A 19,930-nucleotide genomic window follows, 5' to 3' on the forward strand; every position below is an offset into this window, starting at 1 on the left:
TACCTTTTTTATGGGGTGTCGCCTCAATCAGTGTATGTCTGTTCTTGGAGGGGTTCATCATCATCATTTCTTTTTATTCCTTTCATGAAAATGCATACATACAAGCCATATACAGTTGACATTGTTCATTGTATTTTTTTTGTTTCTTATACATTTCCATGATCAGAAAGGAGCAGATGGAAGAATACTATTCTTATATTTATCTGCCCCCTTTTTAACACAAATTATTTTAGATGACTTTATCACTGTTCCCTCCACCAACACCCAAACTCCAACATACTTTTTAATTTTCGTTTAAGCATTTTCAAAATGACACGTCCAATCAAAATCAAAAATCAGTTTGATATAATTCCAGTTGTCTCTTTTTGTAACTTTTTAAATTCAAAAATATTGCAACTTTTTAAGTCTTTGTCTAGAGAATTCCATGCTTTCACACCGCAATTTGCTTCAAATTTGTTCGCACTCTTGGATGTTTAAAATGATACGGCCTTCTGTGGTTCTCATCTTCCGACGTGAACACAAATAACTTTTGTAAGTCCTTGGGAAGAACTTTATTTCTAGCTTTGAACATCACTTATAGAGTACGCAATTCTACCATGTCTTTTCGTTTTAATAATCCTGACCTAATGAAGAGTGGATTTGTGTGGTCTCTATATCCTACTGTAAAAATGATACAAATTACTCTTTTCTGTGAAAGAAATAAAGGCATTATGTTGCTGTGATATGTATTTCCCCATATTTCTGCACAATAATTGAAATAAGGTAGAATAATTGAGCAATATAACATTCTCATTGTATTATACGGGAAACTGTATTTAACCTTGTTCAAAATAAATAAGCTTTTAGATACCTTATTTTTCTAAAATGTGATTTATTTTTATGTTTTAAGTGCAATGGCAATAAAGTTCCATCCATCCATCACTCATTTTAAATGACCAAAAACAACGAGGCATGTAAATTGTCTTTTAGCAATTATAAATTTTATTGTGCTTTGCCCACTTTTTAAAAAAAAAAGAGAAAAAAAGGTACTACTGCACTGTGATTTAAAAACGATAAAAGAAAATATTCATCAGTGGCAACTTTTTACATACAAAAACATTTGGGGGGGAATTTATACAGAAGAGCGAACATTAGAAAGTGAGGAAATAAATGAGTTAATCAGGATTAGTGTGGCAGAACATTAGTATGTGAACAATAAGTTGGCAGCATTTTTGTCCATTCACTTGTCATTGGGACTGTTAAAAGGGGAGCTTCACTTCTTTTGGAACATTCACAAGCCCTACGTAGGACAAGCACATCTTTTTTATTTTTTTTGAGCTGGCAAAAGTCAGAAACCACTAAGAAAACCTCCATCGACATTTGATATACATGCTGTAAGTATATATGTAATACAATATTTACGTCATTTCACAGACTAATCGCAACGTTCACTTTACCCTTCAACAACAACTCATGCAGACTTCATGATTGTCAACCATCGCTTTTAGACAAATGATGATACAAAACCTTCTGAATATAAGGAGGATGAGCTACAAGTTTTAAAGCTGAATAATAAGCAGTGAAACACTAAGCATCATGTAGCATTATTGCTAAGCGCTAAACAAGAAATACAAACATAATAAAACAACCATTTACTGTACAATGTCTGCTCTCACTGAGATGCCGAGTGATGGGATGTTAACATCAATTAAATCAAAATCCTCACAAAGGGTAAAAAAAAACAAGCATTTTTTTCATGTATTTTCCGGCTCTAAATTGAATGTCACAGTTGACCAACTTCTCGGTTTATGACCACGATCTATCCAGGTGAGATGCATGATTTATAATCTACAATTCACTTTCCCCAGCTTTATGTCAAGACTGTAGCTGCGTGAGCTAGTTAGCAATAATAACAAAATGTCTAATGGTTCATATTCAGGTCACGACATGGAATGGGAGTCTTGTTGGATGATTCTGAACGTTTTTCTGGAGGGCTTTATGAGCACAATAGAATACTCCTACTACAACTTGTGCTTGCCGACTTAGGAGAATGCAGAACGACACAATAAGGCGTGTGAATGACAGGCAATGTTCCAAAAAAGTAAAGTTCCCCTTTAAGGCTTAACATTTTTGTACACCTGAGAAAGTTCCAATCTGAAGAGCGTAGGAATGTAATCAGTTCAAGCAAAAAAAGTAATAATATTGCAACGTCACCACAAGATGCTGGTCTCATTCAGACTCCTCCTCCTCGTCGTCGTCGTAGTGACGGTTCCTTTTGATGAAGTCCTCCACAGTCAGCTCGTCGCCGTCGCTCTCCTGCTTGTCCTCCTCCCAAAAGCCGACGTCCTGCGAGGCGCGGTTCTGTTTGGGCATTGTGGGCGGCGAGGGGGAAGCAGAGACGTCAGGAGAGATGCTCTTCAGCGAGCCGTCTGCGGGCGGACTTTCTTCCTGCGCGTGTTGGCGTTCTTCCTGCGCGTGTTGGCGTTCTTCCTGCGCGTGTTGACGTTCTTCCTGCGCGTGTTGGCGTTCTTCCTGCGCGTGTTGGCGTTCTTCCTGCGCGTGTTGAAGTTCTTCCTGCCGAGGCTCCGCCTCCTCCGCGCTGCTTTGAAAGGCGCCTGCTGCCTCCTCCGCGGCCTTGCCCTCCTCTTCTGCCTTCCTTTGCAGCTGCACTTTCTCTCTGGATCTTTCCTCCAGTGATGTTCTCCACTCCAGCAGGGCCTTGAGAGGGCGTCGCGGCTCCCTGGGACTCAGGTTGGCTTCTGGGCCGGGCATGGCGACCATGGTGAAGGGTCGAATGCGCTCCTTTAGGGAGGAGCTCCTCCTCAGGCTCTTCAGCTCAGCACGCTCGGCGCTTTGCGACGACGCCACTGCGGATGACGATGATGGCGAATCGTCCTCTGGAGGCCACTTGGCTCTCCAAGTTCGCCCGGAAGCGACCCCCTCGGCGGACGGGCTGCGTATTCCCGTGCCTGAGTGAGCCTCGCCAGCTGGGGGCGGCCACGCGATCCTCAACCGGCGGGTCTCGGCCGGCTTCTCCGCAGCGCTGGCGAGTGTTTGCATCCTTGTCTCCATGTGGGCGGTGATGTCGGTGACTTTGACCTGCGCCGGCGCTTCCACGGAGGGCGTCCGCGGTCCGTCTTGCAGACTCTCTACTGACGGCCTCCTCGCCGGCGCAGCTTGTTCTTTGGGCTTCGTCGCCGCCGCCTCCTCCTCCTCGTCTTCGTCGCCATCTTTGCGAGGCTTCCACAGCTCCTTGTGAGGCCGACGGCCGAATCCCTCGTCGTAGTTTCCCTTGGCTTTGAAGAGCTGGCTGAAGTGGGGCTTGCAGTACACGTTGCCGTGAAGGGAGGCAAAGTTGCCCAGGCTGAAAACGAGAAGAAATCCTCTTTGAAAAAGGGACTTTCAGACACAACATGTGTTCCTACCATAGTTGCCAACCTTGAGACCTCCGAATTCGGGAGATAGGGGGGGTTTGGTGGTAGCTGGGGGTGTATAATGTAGCGTCCCGGAAAGAGTTAGTGCTGCAAGAGATTCTGGGTATTTGTTCTGTTGTGTTTATGTTGTGTTACGTTGCGGATGTTCTCCCGAAATGTGTTTTGTCATTCTTGTTTGGTGTGGATTCACAGTGTGGTGCATGTTTGTAACAGTGTTAAAGTTGTTTATACGGCCACCCTCGGTGTGACCTGTATGGCTGTTGACCAAGTATGCATGCATTCACTTATGTGTATGTAAAAGCCGCATATACAGGTAAAAGCCAGTAAATTAGAATATTTTGAAAAACTTGATTTATTTCAGTAATTGCATTCAAAAGGTGTAACTTGTACATTATATTTATTCATTGCACACAGACTGATGCATTCAAATGTTTATTTCATTTAATTTTGATGATTTGAAGTGGCAACAAATGAAAATCCAAAATTCCGTGTGTCACAAAATTAGAATATTACTTAAGGCTAATACAAAAAAGGGATTTTTAGAAATGTTGGCCAACTGAAAAGTATGAAAATGAAAACTATGAGCATGTACAATACTCAATACTTGGTTGGAGCTCCTTTTGCCTCAATTACTGCGTTAATGTGGCGTGGCATGGAGTCGATGAGTTTCTGGCACTGCTCAGTTGTTATGAGAGCCCAGGTTGCTCTGATAGTGGCCTTCAACTCTTCTGCGTTTTTGGGTCTGGCATTCTGCATCTTCCTTTTCACAATACCCCACAGATTTTCTATGGGGCTAAGGTCAGGGGAGTTGGCGGGCCAATTTAGAACAGAAATACCATGGTCCGTAAACCAGGCACGGGTAGATTTTGCGCTGTGTGCAGGCGCCAAGTCCTGTTGGAACTTGAAATCTCCATCTCCATAGAGCAGGTCAGCAGCAGGAAGCATGAAGTGCTCTAAAACTTGCTGGTAGACGGCTGCGTTGACCCTGGATCTCAGGAAACAGAGTGGACCGACACCAGCAGATGACATGGCACCCCAAACCATCACTGATGGTGGAAACTTTACACTAGACTTCAGGCAACGTGGATCCTGTGCCTCTCCTGTCTTCCTCCAGACTCTGGGACCTCGATTTCCAAAGGAAATGCAAAATTTGCTTTCGTCAGAAAACATGACTTTGGACCACTCAGCAGCAGTCCAGCTCTTTTTTCCAGGGTCAACGCAGCCGTCTACCAGCAAGTTTTAGAGCACTTCATGCTTCCTGCTGCTGACCTGCTCTATGGAGATGGAGATTTCAAGTTCCAACAGGACTTGGCGCCTGCACACAGCGCAAAATCTACCCGTGCCTGGTTTACGGACCATGGTATTTCTGTTCTAAATTGGCCCGCCAACTCCCCTGACCTTAGCCCCATAGAAAATCTGTGGGGTATTGTGAAAAGGAAGATGCAGAATGCCAGACCCAAAAACGCAGAAGAGTTGAAGGCCACTATCAGAGCAACCTGGGCTCTCATAACAACTGAGCAGTGCCAGAAACTCATCGACTCCATGCCACGCCGCATTAACGCAGTAATTGAGGCAAAAGGAGCTCCAACCAAGTATTGAGTATTGTACATGCTCATATTTTTCATTTTCATACTTTTCAGTTGGCCAACATTTCTAAAAATCCCTTTTTTGTATTAGCCTTAAGTAATATTCTAATTTTGTGACACACGGAATTTTGGATTTTCATTTGTTGCCACTTCAAATCATCAAAATTAAATGAAATAAACATTTGAATGCATCAGTCTGTGTGCAATGAATAAATATAATGTACAAGTTACACCTTTTGACTGCAATTACTGAAATAAATCAAGTTTTTCAAAATATTCTAATTTACTGGCTTTTACCTGTATTATGTGTCTGGGCCGGCACGCTGTTTGTATGGAGAAAAAGCGGACGTGACGACATGCTGTAGAGCAGTGGTTCTCAAATGGGGGTACGCGTACCCCTGGGGGTACTTGAAGGTATGCCAAGGGGTACATGAGATTTTTTTTAAATATTCTAAAAAATTCCATTCATTACAATGCAACAATGCAATATTCAATGTTGACAGCTAGATTTTTTGTGGACATGTTCCATAAATATTGATGTTAAAGATTTCTTTTTTTGTGAAGAAACGATACCGATAAAAAAAAACACGATACCGATAATTTCCGATATCACATTTTAAAGCATTTATCGGCCGATCTCTACTACATTTTGTCCGATACATGTTGAATACACTATTGTGGAACCTCTCTGTGAAAATGAAGTTAACATTGGACTTTGAATGCAATGATTTGCTGCTGTGTGTGGTAAGAACGAAGGAGCAACCTGAGTTTTGTGCTGCAGTGAACACAGCGGAAGCAGCTTTTGTGGTAGACGTGCTGAAGAGCCGCCAGCCTCTCCAGAGGGTACACCGTCTTCTGGCAAGCGACGCACGTCTCCTTGACCGGAGGGCAGAACTTCTAAACACACAAGATGGCGACGCACTCGGTCAACAAACACAGCTGCAAATGCAAGTGTGGGTTCAGACGTGATGGACGTGCTGCCGGACTCACCCTGGTTACTTTGGGGCCGTCATTGCTGCTGCTCCCTGAAACACACAACTTGTGTTACACTTTGTGGCTCCATGTGGTACATAATGTGTGCGATGACCTTAACAGCAGGTACCAATAGGTAACAACAGTTGGTATTGCATGATAAAGCCTCCAAAGCATTCACACAATGAGGCTTTCTACACCAAAATTAATTTATTTATTCAACTTATTATTCTCCAGATTTTCCACCCGATTCAAACCGTTCCAACTTCAAACTGTTCAACCTATTCGGGAATCGCGGGCTTTCCCTTGACAAATTCGGAACATTTTTCCCCATTCAAAATGAATAGGCCATTTTTCAAACTTTCACCATTTCCACATTTTTCAACCTATTCAACCAATCCACCTTCAACACATTCCACCATCTTTGAAATTCAAACTACTCTTTCTCTAAGTTTAAAAAAATTCCAGGATTTTCCAGAATTCCTGGTTTTCTAAAGCCTTATTTCCGCCCTTTCTTCTGGCGTCTACTCCTCCCACATTTTTCAACCGTCAAAACATTCCTCTTAATTAAGACAAAAAACGAAGTTGTTTTTTTTTTTACTGGAAAAATTCCCGAAATTCCATACCATTTCTCAATTCAACATGTTATTACGTCAACATTTATCGACGCATTTGAAAGATTCCAACACCAACCATTTCAACTCATTCAGACCATTCAAGTTTTTTACCATTTTCAAAAAAATTGCCGCTTTTCCAGAAATTCCCAAATTTTTTTGGAATTGATTTAAATCCCCATTTAAATCAATGGTTCACAACAAAGTTCTCCCACAATTTTCATCTGATTCAAACCGTTCCAACTTCAAACTGTTCAGCCTTTTCGGTAATCGCGGGCTTTCCCTTGACAATTTCCAAAAATTACCAGATTTCCCAGAATTTTCAGGTTTTCCGGGACATTTTTCCCATTTCAAAGGAATTGGCCATTTTTCAAACTTTCACCATTTCAACAATTTTTCAACCTATTCAAACCATTCCACCTTCAACACATTCCACCATCTTTGAAATTCAAACTACTCTTTCCCTAAGTTTAAAAAAATTCCAGGATTTTCCAGAATTCCTGGATTTCCAAAGCCTTATTTCCGCCCTTTCTTCTGGCGTCTACTCCTCCCACATTTTTCAACCGTTCAACCGTCAAACATTCCTCTTAATTAAGGAAAAAAACGAAGTTGTTTTTTTTTACTGGAAAAATTCCTGAAATTCCAGGAATTCCGTAATACCATTTCTCAATTCAACATGTTACTACTTCAACATTTCTCGACACATTTGAAAGATTCCAACACCAACCCTTTCAACTCATTCAGACCATTCAAGTTTTTTACCATTTTCAAAAAAATTCCCGCTTTTCCAGAAATTCCCAAATTTTTTGGAATTGATTTAAATCCCCATTTAAATCAATGGTTCACAACAAAGTTCTCCCACAATTTTCATCTGATTCAAACCGTTCCAACTTCAAACTGTTCAGCCTTTTCGGTAATCGCAGGCTTTCCCTTGACAATTTCCAAAAAATACCAGATTTCCCAGAATTTTCAGGTTTTGCGGGACATTTTTCCCCATTCAAAATGAATTGGCCATTTTTCAAACTTTCACCATTTCCACATTTTTCAACCTATTCAAACCATTCCACCATCTTGGAAATTCAAACTACTCTTTCTCTAAGTTTAAAAAAAATTCCAGGATTTTCCAGAATTCCTGGATTTCCAAAGCCTTATTTCCGCCCTTTTTTCTGGCGACTACTCCTCCCACATTTTTCAACCCATTTCAACCGTTCAACCGTCAAAGCATTCCTCTTACCGTAATTTCCGGACTATAAGCCGCTACTTTTCCCCCTCGTTCTGGTCCCTGCGGCTTATACAAGGGTGCGGCTTATTTACGGCCTGTTCTTCTCCGACACCGACGAAGAGGATTTCGGTGGTTTTAGTACGCAGGAGGAAGACGATGACACAATGATTAAAGACTGACTTTTCATATACCGGTAGGCTGGTTATTTTGATAACGTACAGGCGAGCACTTTGTATTACTTTGCACCGTTGTATTATTTGTACTCTGCACGAATGCTGTTCGCCATGTCAAAGATGTGAAAGTTTGATTGAATGATTGAAAGATTTATTGTTAATAAATGGGACGCTTTGCGTTCCCAAACAGTCATCTCTGTCCCGACAATCCCCTCCGTGGTAGCAGGAACCCCTATATACTACGCTAATTACACATCAAAACCCTGCGGCTTATAGTCGGGTGCGGCTTATATGTGGAGCAATCTGTATTTTCCCCTAAATTTAGCAGGTGCGGCTTATAGTCAGGTGCGGCTTATAGTCCGGAAATTACGGTAATTAAGACAAAAAACTAACTTGTTTTTTTTTTTACTGGAAAAATTCCCGAAATTCCAGGAATTCTGTAATACCATTTCTCAATTCAACATGTTACTACTTCAACATTTCTTGACGCATTTGAAAAATTCCAACACCAACCATTTCAACTCATTCAGACCATTCAAGTTTACCATTTTCAAAAAAATTCCCGCTTTTCCAGAAAGAGAATTGGCCGTTTTTCAAACTTTCACCATTTCCACATTTTTCAACCTATTCAACCATTCCACCATCTTTGAAATTCAAACTACTCTTTCTCTAAGTTTAAAAAAATTCCAGGATTTTCCAGAATTCCTGGATTTCCAAAGCCTTATTTCCGCCCTTTCTTCTGGCGTCCACTCCTCCCACATTTTTCAACCGTTCAACCGTCAAAACATTCCTCTTAATTAAGACAAAAAACGAAGGGTTTTTTTTACTGGAAAAATTCCCGAAATTCCGTAATACCATTTCTCAATTCAACATGTTACAAGTTTTTTACCATTTTCTAAAAAATTGCCGCTTTTCCAGAAATTCCAAAAAATTTGGGAATTTCGGGAAAAAGTTTTTTATCATTTTTTTTTTACCATTTTCAATAAAATTCCCGCTTTTCCAGAAATTCCCAAATTCTTTGGAATTGATTTAAATGGGAATTTAATTCAATTGATTTAAATGGGAACTTAAATCAATTCCCAAAATTTGGGAATTTCTAGAAAAGCGAGTTGAAAGGGTTGGTGTTGGAATCTTTCAAATGGTTCACAACATAGTTCTCCCACAATTTTCATCTGATTTAAATTGTTCCAACTTCAAAATATTCAGCCTGTTCTAAATTGTGTGCTCTACTTCAACAATTCTAAAAAAATTCCAGGATTTCAGTTCAACTTCAGCATTGGAGCATTCACACGCAACTCCTTCAGGAATTGCCTCATCTAGTTAATATTGTTGGGTGTCTGGAAATAATTAGATTTACATTACTTCATGTGGGAAAAATTGAAGTTTTTGTACGATTCAGGGATTACTATTTCAAACAAAAGGTGTCACTTTATGACGTGTGTGAACTGAACTACATGACAAAGAAAAACATTAGGTAGCGTACAGGCAGCCAAGGACTCACCATTGCACTCAGGTAAACCTTTGACTTTACGGATTGCAGGTATGGATATTTTGGAGGGAAGCACATCTGAGGAGACAGACTGGAGGACACACAGAAGCCAAGGAAGAAAAACAGAATGGCGTTACATTGTTGTCTAGTAGTTGATATTTGACACTTAGGCAGAGATCAGTCAATACGCAGATAAAGAATCACAATAGTGCCTCCATTATTATGTAAGCATAACTTATCAATTATCCATATTAGTAGTGTGCAAGTATGATCTCATAAAGAGTGAAAATATGTGCTTTTCAAATACACGCTAACAATTTGCAGTGTTCCTTTAAATCCATTTGGCAACTACGAAAAGATTTGGCGCTACGTGTTGTAAATCCACTCCGGATTCATCAACGTAAAAGCCAGGAAGCGTTTCTTTCGCCATGCGTTTCCTCTGTAATCAGTGTGTGGCATTACACCCGCTGTGAGAGGCAAGGTGTGGAAATGTGCAGAACAACGCCACAATAATGCAGCCTAGCCTTTGTCCAGCAAAACAATTATCAAATGATGTCAGCTTGCATCTAAGATCTCGAGACAAGCAGTCCTGTAGTGTCTACTTGTGCAAAGCTCCAGTAACATCTAAATGTCCCCAAATAAGCACACAAGGTTGGTCATTTCTTGTATTTTAGTCAATTCGACTACAAAAGGGAAACATGGTAGAGGTTACTAAAAGCTAACAGCTACACAACAGCTAAGCACACAATAGCACACAAGCTAGACATACAAAATACCGGTCCATAATTGAACAATACTGCAGTCTAAAACAGCATATTTGTTAATATTAACAAATATAAAATCATTATAGTTGAATATTACTTATACACATAAACTCTCCAAGGCTGAAGCGTATTAGTAAGTGTTAGAGCCATTTCGGACATAATTACATGTATGTTTTATGTTTACATATCATGCTTTGTTTAAAGTAAATTTAATTATACAGTATTAGCTTAAATGACTGTATATCTGGTATTTTGCTATATTATTGGTATATAGTTTAAAAGAATTGTCTTTTACTTCCTATCAATGTAGTTTTGGTTTAGACTGGGTGTCGTAAAGTGCCAGTTACTGTCGTAAACTGCCGTAAATGTGACAATGTTTTGTTTTGAAAGGTCGAACAGGGACAGCAACAGCTTTTTTGACCGTGTTAAACGTAGGTAAATTTGACGAAGGACGTCTTAGCGCCTCATTGTCGTGTTTGTGCTAACGTCATCTGTTTTATTTTTAGCTATTCTTGTTAGCGTTTGTCAGGAAAAAAAGTGAAAATAAACTGTCATTTTTTTCAATACTTTGGATCGGCGTCAGCCGGTTGTTATTGTGGGACGCAGGAACCGCTGATCAAAAGAAAACCACGAGTCAGAAACTTTATGCCCTGCCAAGGAAACGACGTAAGGTTAGTTGCCGTTACAATAAGTATCCAGTAACAAACGTGTCCACATAACTTAATTGTTGTGGCCACTTGGTGTAGCGAAAAAAAACAACTAATTACCACTCCACTTCAACTTCAAGACAGCATCTGTTTCAGCTGGTTAATAATAAATAGGTTTGTGTTTTTCATGCTTACAGTAGATTTGTCTTTTCTAACATTCCGCACTACAAAATAATTAATGTATGATTTAAATGGTAAATGGGTTATACTTGTATAGTGCCTTTCTACCTTCAAGGTACTCAAAGCGCTTTGACAGTATTTCCACATTCACACACTGATGGCGGGAGCTGCCATGCAAGGCGCTAACCAGCAGCCATCAGGAGCAAGGGTGAAGTGTCTTGCCCAAGGACACAACAGACGTGACTAGGATGGTAGACGGTGGGGATTGAACCCCAGTAACCAGCAACCTTCCGATTGCTGGCACGGCCATTTGTGCTGATATCGCATCGGATCAATATCGGAAGTGGTAAAAGTTCTCCGAACGTAAACCAGGGGTTTTCCAATTGCAACTATCGTAAATTCCAGATTATAAACCACTATTTTTGTCCTATGCTTTGAACCTTGCAGCTTATAGACAAAGCGGAAATTTTATGATTTTTCTTCGTTGACGGCAATAACAGAAGTAATTTTATTAAGAAAAAACAAACAAAAAAACTGATTGTGCTATGGCGCCATTTTTTTTACGCATTTGCTCACTGCAGGGGCTGCCGTGTCTTTCCATTTATCGGAGTGCTGTTCAGTCTTCTAGCCGTCCATAGCGTATTCGCTCGTACGGATTCAAGCAACGTTGGCAAGTTTTACAGTATAACTACAATTATACATACTTACTAAACCGTCCCATGTGTAATGTCTGTAGGAGTGTTTTCATGCATATGTGTACGTGCTATTGATGCTAGCAACGTAAGCATTAGCTAATATGCTAACACGTTTGCGAGTTGTTGGTGTTAAGTGTCTGTGTTTGTATTATTACCTTACAACAGCATTCTTTTTGTAGTTTCAGTTGTACAAATTCCTCAGTAAATTCACCAAGACGTCACTGTGGAATTATTTAGTCTGTTTAGCTGATAGGAGAGCTAGTATGGAGGTTAGTTTGTGTCTTTACGACAAAAGCTTTTTTTGACAGTAAATTCATGTAACAGAACTTTTTGCATTACAATTTTGTGAGCTGAATTTTTTTACATAAAGTTATGCTGACAATTTCATTGAAAAACAATTCTGTGTTTTAAAATCAGTGTATAAAAATTCAGTGTATATTCAGTGTACAAAAATCACAGTATAAAAATTCACTGATTTACACTTGACACTTCGTTAGCCGGTTCTGAGACAGGCTCGATTGCTTCCGTCTTAATTTACCAGAAGTGAGTCTTGCATTTTGAAGCGGCAAATTTTTCGACATTGAATTTTTTTACAGATTTTTTTTTCACTGAATTGTTTTACACTGTAATTATTTACACTGGATTTATTTTCAATTAAATTGTCAGCATAATTTGATGTAAAAAAATGTAAATCTCAAAATTCAATGGCAGAGAAAGCTTTCGTAATAAAGACACAAATTAACCTCCATAACTAGTTACCGCAGCCAGTGGGTCGATGACGATGACTTCTGTTTTGTTTGACCATCCGTTTTACTGCTGTGTTACAGGCACCGTTTGGAAACAATTAAGGTATGTAAATAAACATTTTACGCATTTTACTGTGTAAATATTTCATTTTACAACTTATATATATGCGGCTTAGAGTGCGGAGCGGCTAATATATGGAAAAATATTTTTTTCTTCAAAAAATAGTGGGTGTGGCTTATATCCTGGTGCCCTCTATAAATCCGGTATATATAGGCCGCAGTTCTTTCTATGCCACATTGTAGAAATTATATAGAATCTATAAATTAAAAAAGCAACAGGGCAATAATGTAACAAGGGTAAACGGAAATGTTGATAATAACAATAACAGAAACAATTGTCTTTAAATATAAAATTTTCTCTAAACCTTCTTAAAATGCCACGAAATGGTCAATTTTGCAAATTCAACTTTAATTACGTGGTAACAGATTTGTGACAGATTAGTTAAAGTGCCCTATATCGGTCAGTAATCATTTACAATTGCAACATATACTGTAAAGCCCAAAATAGTTAATAGTTTGACTTCAGGTTGCTTTTATTCAAGTTTTTTCATGATTAGGCGTTTTACAAAAGACGAAATACAGTACAGGCCAAAAGTTTGGACACACTTTCTCATTTCAATGAGTTTTTTTTTTCATGACTATTTACTGCTCAGTGGCCTTGTGGTTAAAGTGTCCGCCCTGAGATCGGTAGGTCGTTAGTTCAAACCCCGTCCGAGTCATACCAAAGACTATAAAAATGGGACCTATTACCTCCCTGCTTGACACTCAGCATCAAGGGTTGGAATTGGGGCTTAAATCACCAAAAATGATTCCTGGGTGCAGCCACCAATGCTGCTCACTGCTCCCCTCCCCTCCGAGGGGGTGATCAAGGGGTCAAATACAGAGAATAATTTCACCACAGCTAGTGTGTGTGTGTGACAATCATGGGTACTTTAACTTTTTAACTTTAATTTACGTTGTAAATTGTCACTGAAGGCATCAAAACTATGACACCTGTGAAGTGAAAATCCTTTCAGGTGACTACCTCTTGAAGCTCATCGAGAGAATTCCAAGAGTGTGCGAAGCAGTAATCAGAGCAAAGGGTGGCTATTTTTAAGAAACTAGAATATAAAACATGTTTTCAGTTACTTCACCTTTTTTGTTTAGTACATAACTCCACATGTGTTCATTCATAGTTTTGATGCCTTCAGTGACAATCTACAATGTAAATAGTCATAAAAATAAAGAAATCGCATTGAATGAGAAAGTGTGTCCAAACTTTTGGCCTGTACTGTATATATTAAAAACACATATGTGAAAAAACACTAATGTTAAAAATAAAATAAAAAAATTTGCAAAAATTAAAGGCCTACTGAAATGAAATGTTATTATTTAAACGGGGATAGCAGGTCCATTCTATGTGTCATACTTGATCATTTCGCGATATTGCCATATTTTTGCTGAAAGGATTTAGTAGAGAACATCGACGATAAAGTTCGCAACTTTTGGTCGCTGATAAAAAAGCCTTGCCTGTACCGGAAGTAGCGTGACGTCACAGGTTGTGGAGCTCCTCACATCTGCACATTGTTTACAATCATGGCCACCAGCAGCGAGAGCGATTCGGACCAAGAAAGCGACAATTTCCCCATTAATTTGAGCGAGGATGAAAGATTCGTGGATGAGGAAAGTGAGAGTGAAGGATTAGAGGGCAGTGGAAGCGATTCAGATAGGGAAGATGCTGTGAGAGGCGGGTGGGACCTGATATTCAGCTGGGAATGACTAAAACAGTAAATAAACACAAGACATATATATTCTCTATTAGCCACAACAAAACCAGGCTTATATTTAATATGCCACAAATTAATCCGCATAAAAAACACCTCCCCCCTCCCGTCCATATAACCCACCAATACAACTCAAACACCCGCAAAACACACTCAATCCCACAGCCCAAAGTACCATTCACCTCCGTAAAGTTCATACAGCACATATATTTCCCCAAAGTTACGTACGTGACCTGCACATAGTGGCACGCACGTACGGGCAAGCGATCAAATGTTTGGAAGCCAAAGCTGCGTACTCATGGTAGCGCGTCTGCTATCCAACTCAAAGTCCTCCTGGTTGTGTTGCTGCAGCCAGCCGCTAATACACCGATCCCACCTACAGCTTTCTTCTTTGCTGTCTTCATTGTTCATTAAACAAATTGCAAAAGATTCACCAACACAGATGTCCAGAATACTGTGGAATTTTGCGATGAAAACAGACGACTTAATAGCTGGCCACAATGGTGTCCCAAAATGTCCGCACAATCCGTGACGTCACGCGCAAACGTCATCATACCGAGACGTTTTCAGCAGAATATTTCGCGGGAAATTTAAAATTGCACTTTACTATTCTAACCCGGCCGTATTGGCATCTGTTGCAATGTTAAGATTTCATCATTGATATATAAACTATCAGACTGCGTGGTCGGTAGTAGTGGGTTTCAGTAGGCCTTTAAAGCATCCTGTGTTTTTTTTTTTCAGCTTTCATTGACATTTGGAAAAAAGTTAGTTTGCCAGGGGTTATGAACAATTTTAAGCTTAACTGTACACTAGTACTTTATAAAAAAAGAAATGCAAAAATATCATTTTAATTACAGTTTCTATATTCAGACATGCGTCTTGAACTCACAGTTTTAGAGTTGCTTTGTTTGGAAACAGCAGCAGTGTATTTGGCCAGCTTCTCCCTCAGCGATGACTTCTCCAGCAGGCGGTCACACACTGATGGACCACAATTAGGTGGATTCATTTTAGCCGCCAGCTCACATTAATGTTCAATAAATCTCACCAGAGGTTTGGTCCATATCTTCTGACGAGGCACTTTTTAGAAAGGGTCTGCCAGCCTGGATGGAGGAAACATTGATGGTAAATGTTCATACATCAACGAGGGTAGATGTTAATACACCAGTGATGGTCGATGTTTATACACCAATTAGGGTAAAAGTTATACAACAATGAGGGTAAATACAGCAATAATGGTAGATGTTTATAGAACAGCCTCCCTTAACATCATTAAATCAGTGCATTTGTTTATGATCTTATCATTACCAACAGACCACTTCCACCAAATGATGCTGCCTTCCTGCCTTTCACCAGGACCATACAGTAAATGTCATGTTCCCATGGAGTTAAGGCGCTGATTAGAGTTTTAGTTAGAATGCTTTACGTAGATATGATCCAGTGAGAGCACTGTTGGAAAAAACGTGGAGTCTAGTCTGAGATAACGCAAGTCTGAAGGATGAAACTGCCTTAGGTCAGGAATGTTACTACATTCCTTTACTGGCCAAGGTGAGGACTTAAAAGGATTTTTTTTAAGCAGTGTGACAGCAAGTGTCAAAGAACAGATACGCTGAATGAAAAGTAATATCTAAGCCATCAAGGAAAATGTAATACTTCTGCTCATATTGTGCATGAAACAGCTGAAATTAGCAACCGGTGTTTAGGACTAATTGACGGGTTGTGCTGAAAATGCTTAAGGACAATTAGTTGTTTTGTTTGTGTGAATGTTTTTTAACCAATCTTGCTAAAATTGTCAATGACAAATTACGCTATGATTCGGCCAAACACCCAAAAGTTAGTGGGTGTTTTTGTAAAACGTATTGAGCCGTGTGAGAAATTTCAAGTCAAACTTGGCAGCGCCGTCATGTGGTGTATTTGTTGGAAAAATAATAGCACAGGCAACACAGTAGAGCTGATTGTTGACATTTTCAAAAGTGTGCCACAGTTCAGGAGTAGAGGAGTTGGCTACATTGTGACTGTATGTGCGATCAAAGGGAGGTTGAATTTGTTGAGCTCTTATCACTTTATTGTAATAACAAAAAATAATTTTCACCCAAAACTGGGGCAGGGTATAATTTTTTTTTAGCTTAACTGCACTTCAATTTGTGACTGAACAAACTGCTAAACCGGTTTGCTGATTGACTAATTAGTAGTTTTCAAGCAATCACTTGCAGTGTTTTCTTTGCAAGTTATCTGCAAATATATGGCTGTTCATAGTTATACAGTTGATCCCCAATACTTGCCTTACAAGACCACCAACGAATGGTAAAAAAACGACAAACAATGGACAAGACGATAAAAAGCTAGAAACAATTACTTTTTTGGGAAAAATGTCTAACTGTGACTAAAATGCATTGTATAATCAGTTTTATACATTAACAATTACAAGCAAACAGTGTACAGTATTTTACAGGGGTACCTCTGAATACAAGTGCTTCATTAAAGAGTTTTTCGGGGTACAAGCTCTCTCTGGGGTCATTTTTGTGCTTTGAGCAAAAATTTAGAGTTTTACTAGTATTAGCTGTTAGCTGAAATTGATAACTGTTTTTTTCAATCATTGGACGCTAGAAAAGTGAGTGTGAGGGACAGTGCTGAGAAGAACTTGATATGCATTGACTTAAATAAATGATCAAAAACATTACAGAGCATAGTTCTGCTAGTCTGCCACATACTGAAGCAGAATGAGCAAGTAACGCCTGTCAAGGATGTTAAAACAGTATCTAAACGGGGAACATTTATCCATGAAAATATGGAAAAGCAGCTCAAATGATACCAACAACTTTCTGGATATTCTCCAAGGTAAATACTGTATATTATTATTCCATTACTTCCTGAAACAACTGTAGTTATTTGTATTACATTCTATTGTATTGTTTTTCATCCGACTCTTAGGGATGCACGGTAATATCGGAGGCCGATAATTATCGACAGATAATGGCAATTATGACGTCACATCTATAATTACGATACCGAAAACATTAACTGATAGAATGATCCGGTAATTAAGGCTTACTTTTGTGTTTGTCATTGGACTTTCCAATATAGTCGCACATTTGTGATGTCATAATACTGCACGCATGGCCTGTTGTGTAGAGAAAAGCAACCACTGTCACTGGTGTTAGATTTTTTTGTAGGCTTTCTTTACCATGTCAGAAAAAGCCGCTTTTGCCGCTAAGCCAAGACCTAGCATCGGCGACCGCAGCAAATGTAAAGCCAGAGAACTGATGAGAAAGCGTTTGATAAAAAGGAACAATTTGAAAGAGAATACCTTAGGGAAAAATCTAATTTGACAAAATGAGTTGTTTATGTTTAACATCATGGTTAATCTGGAGGCACAGACAACGGGACAAGCGGTAGAAAATGGATGGATGGACCACTCTTAGTTAACTATGATTTCTTAGTGGAAAAAAATGCACTTTATATTTGAACTGTGCTTTCTTTGTTATACAATTGAATGTTGCCTTTCTATGAGGTAAGCACTTATTGCATTATTGTATTACTGTCAGGGAAAAATACTTGTATTTATTTTATTTTTGCCAATCAACAAGAAAAGATGACTTCACTTGTTTCGGTCTAACTGTAATGCATAATCTTATTGGCTGATGTATGTTGTGTTGGACAGATCTGTATTTTTCCTTTTAAAAAATTATATTCGGAATGTTTGAGTTTCTTGTTGTCTATCAATAACATAATTGAAAAGTTGAAATATCAATAAATTCCATCTTCTTCTTGCTCTATGCAATGATTCTATTTGTTTAAATTATAGAATTATAGTAGGCAGGGTATTTGTGCTCAAATTATTGTTAATGAGGTCGAACAATACCAGTTGACTTTATCCTATTCCCTTAAATAGATGTGTGTATTTTTTGGTAGTGTGTCTACATTTTGAGCAAAAGCATGCACTATAATTTTTTCTCACAAAATATTGTGTAAATATTTAGATACAAATATCAGTTATCTATCAGTTGTAAAGGTCTGGAAATTATCGGTATCGGTTTAAATTTCCATTATTGTGCATCCCTACAATTTTTATTAACTAAGTTACATTTTCTTTTTGAAAGGGATGTTATATCTTAACATTTTACTGTTTTGGGGGGACCAAGCACTGATCAAAAAGTTATTTATTTTATTCGAATGGGCAATGCTGTTTCGTAATACAAGTTTTTCAAGGTAAGAGCTACGTCGAGGAAACAACATGCTGTATATATTAACTATATATCCCGAGCGACCACTTTGTATACAAAATGTGTTTACACATGTGTCTTGTCAAAGCGTCTTACTGCTGCAAAATGTTGAGTACATTTACTTGTGAGATAGCACCCTCTGCCAGATAGCGCCATCAAACCATTTTCATACAGGTTACCATTAAAAAAAAAAAACTAATTTTTACACTTCATAGCAGAAAAACAAAATTTGTGAATATGCAGGGATCAACTGTACTTTTGTTTGCTGATTTCACAAGTGTCATTAATTGAAGATGTATGCAGAGAAATCGCCAAACCAGATGGTCACCTTTTCTGGGACGTCCGCTGTCCTCTCAAACCTCATCTTCAGATTGTTTAATAGCAAACTTGGTTTTTCACGGGGACTAGCTGGAACTTGCTCTTCAAGCTCTTCTGGTGTCTTGAAGTCTGTCAGGTGATCTTTGTCCATCCCCCTCTCTTCTTCTTCTTGTTCTTTTTTTTCGGCTCTTTGTAGAGCTGCCGAGAGTGTAAAGGTCGTAGTGTTTGGACTTTGTGGCTCTTCCTGAGGAGGCTGGTGATACACTAGGTTTTTTGGAGGAGGAGGAGGAGAAAGAGGTGGCGGGGGAGGAGGATGAGGGGGCTGCTCACTCCCAGGACCTGCCCGGACTGGGATGTGCGGTGCGCCGTGAGATAGTATAGGTGAGGAGATGAATGGAGCCTTGTCTTGGGTACCAATGTTCCCAGCTTGTTCCCAGCGTTTCTTCAAAGCACTCAAGTTATTTGAGCGAAGGGAGGAGGCACTTTCAAAGCCCTGCAAGACAACGCAGAAATGTTTTAAAAAGCCATTTTGCGAGAAAAGTACATTCGTTTTTTCCGCTATTCAACTGGCGTCCTGTGGGCCAAATCAGGCCTGAAAATGACACGAGGCCCAAAAAAACTTGGAAGACTTAACATTTTTGCAGCAGATTTACAAACCCCGTTTCCATATGAATTGGGAAATTGTGTTAGATGTAAATATAAACGGAATACAATGATTTGCAAATCATTTTCAACCCATATCCAGTTGAATATGCTACAAAGACAACATATTTGATGTTCAAACTGATAATGATTATTTGCAACAAAAAAAAATGTTTAACTTTAGAATTTGATGCCAGCAACACGTGACAAAGAAGTTGGGAAAGGTGGCAATAAATACTGATAAAGTTTGAGGAATGCTCATCAAACACTTATTTGGAAAATCCCACAGGTGTGCAGGCTAATTGGGAACAGGTGGGTGCCATGATTGGGTATAAAAACAGATTCCCAAAAAATGCTCAGTCTTTCACAAGAAAGGATGGGGCTAGGTACACCCCTTTGTCCACAACTGAGTGAGCAAATAGTCAA

At 39.3% G+C, this 19,930-nt stretch overlaps 1 protein-coding gene across 2 annotated transcripts in view; it reads right to left on the reverse strand.

Moving 5' to 3' along the window:
• Nucleotides 1–1,618: 1,618 nt before the first annotated feature.
• Nucleotides 1,619–19,930, reverse strand: part of LOC133650537 (LIM domain and actin-binding protein 1-like) — a 45,260-nt gene continuing 26,948 nt past the window's right edge. For both annotated transcript variants that reach the window (XM_062047887.1, XM_062047897.1), the window contains 7 exons: nt 18,873–19,355; nt 15,370–15,424; nt 15,214–15,302; nt 9,482–9,560; nt 5,990–6,024; nt 5,763–5,896; nt 1,619–3,343 (listed from right to left, as the gene is read on the reverse strand). In XM_062047887.1, the coding sequence (XP_061903871.1) occupies nt 2,209–3,343; nt 5,763–5,896; nt 5,990–6,024; nt 9,482–9,560; nt 15,214–15,302; nt 15,370–15,424; nt 18,873–19,355 (2,010 nt within the window). In that variant the 3' untranslated portion in view covers nt 1,619–2,208. The remainder of the gene's footprint in view (nt 3,344–5,762; nt 5,897–5,989; nt 6,025–9,481; nt 9,561–15,213; nt 15,303–15,369; nt 15,425–18,872; nt 19,356–19,930) is intronic.

Source organism: Entelurus aequoreus, linkage group LG01, assembly GCF_033978785.1.
Source record: "Entelurus aequoreus isolate RoL-2023_Sb linkage group LG01, RoL_Eaeq_v1.1, whole genome shotgun sequence".
Taxonomy (NCBI): Eukaryota; Metazoa; Chordata; class Actinopteri; order Syngnathiformes; family Syngnathidae; genus Entelurus; species Entelurus aequoreus.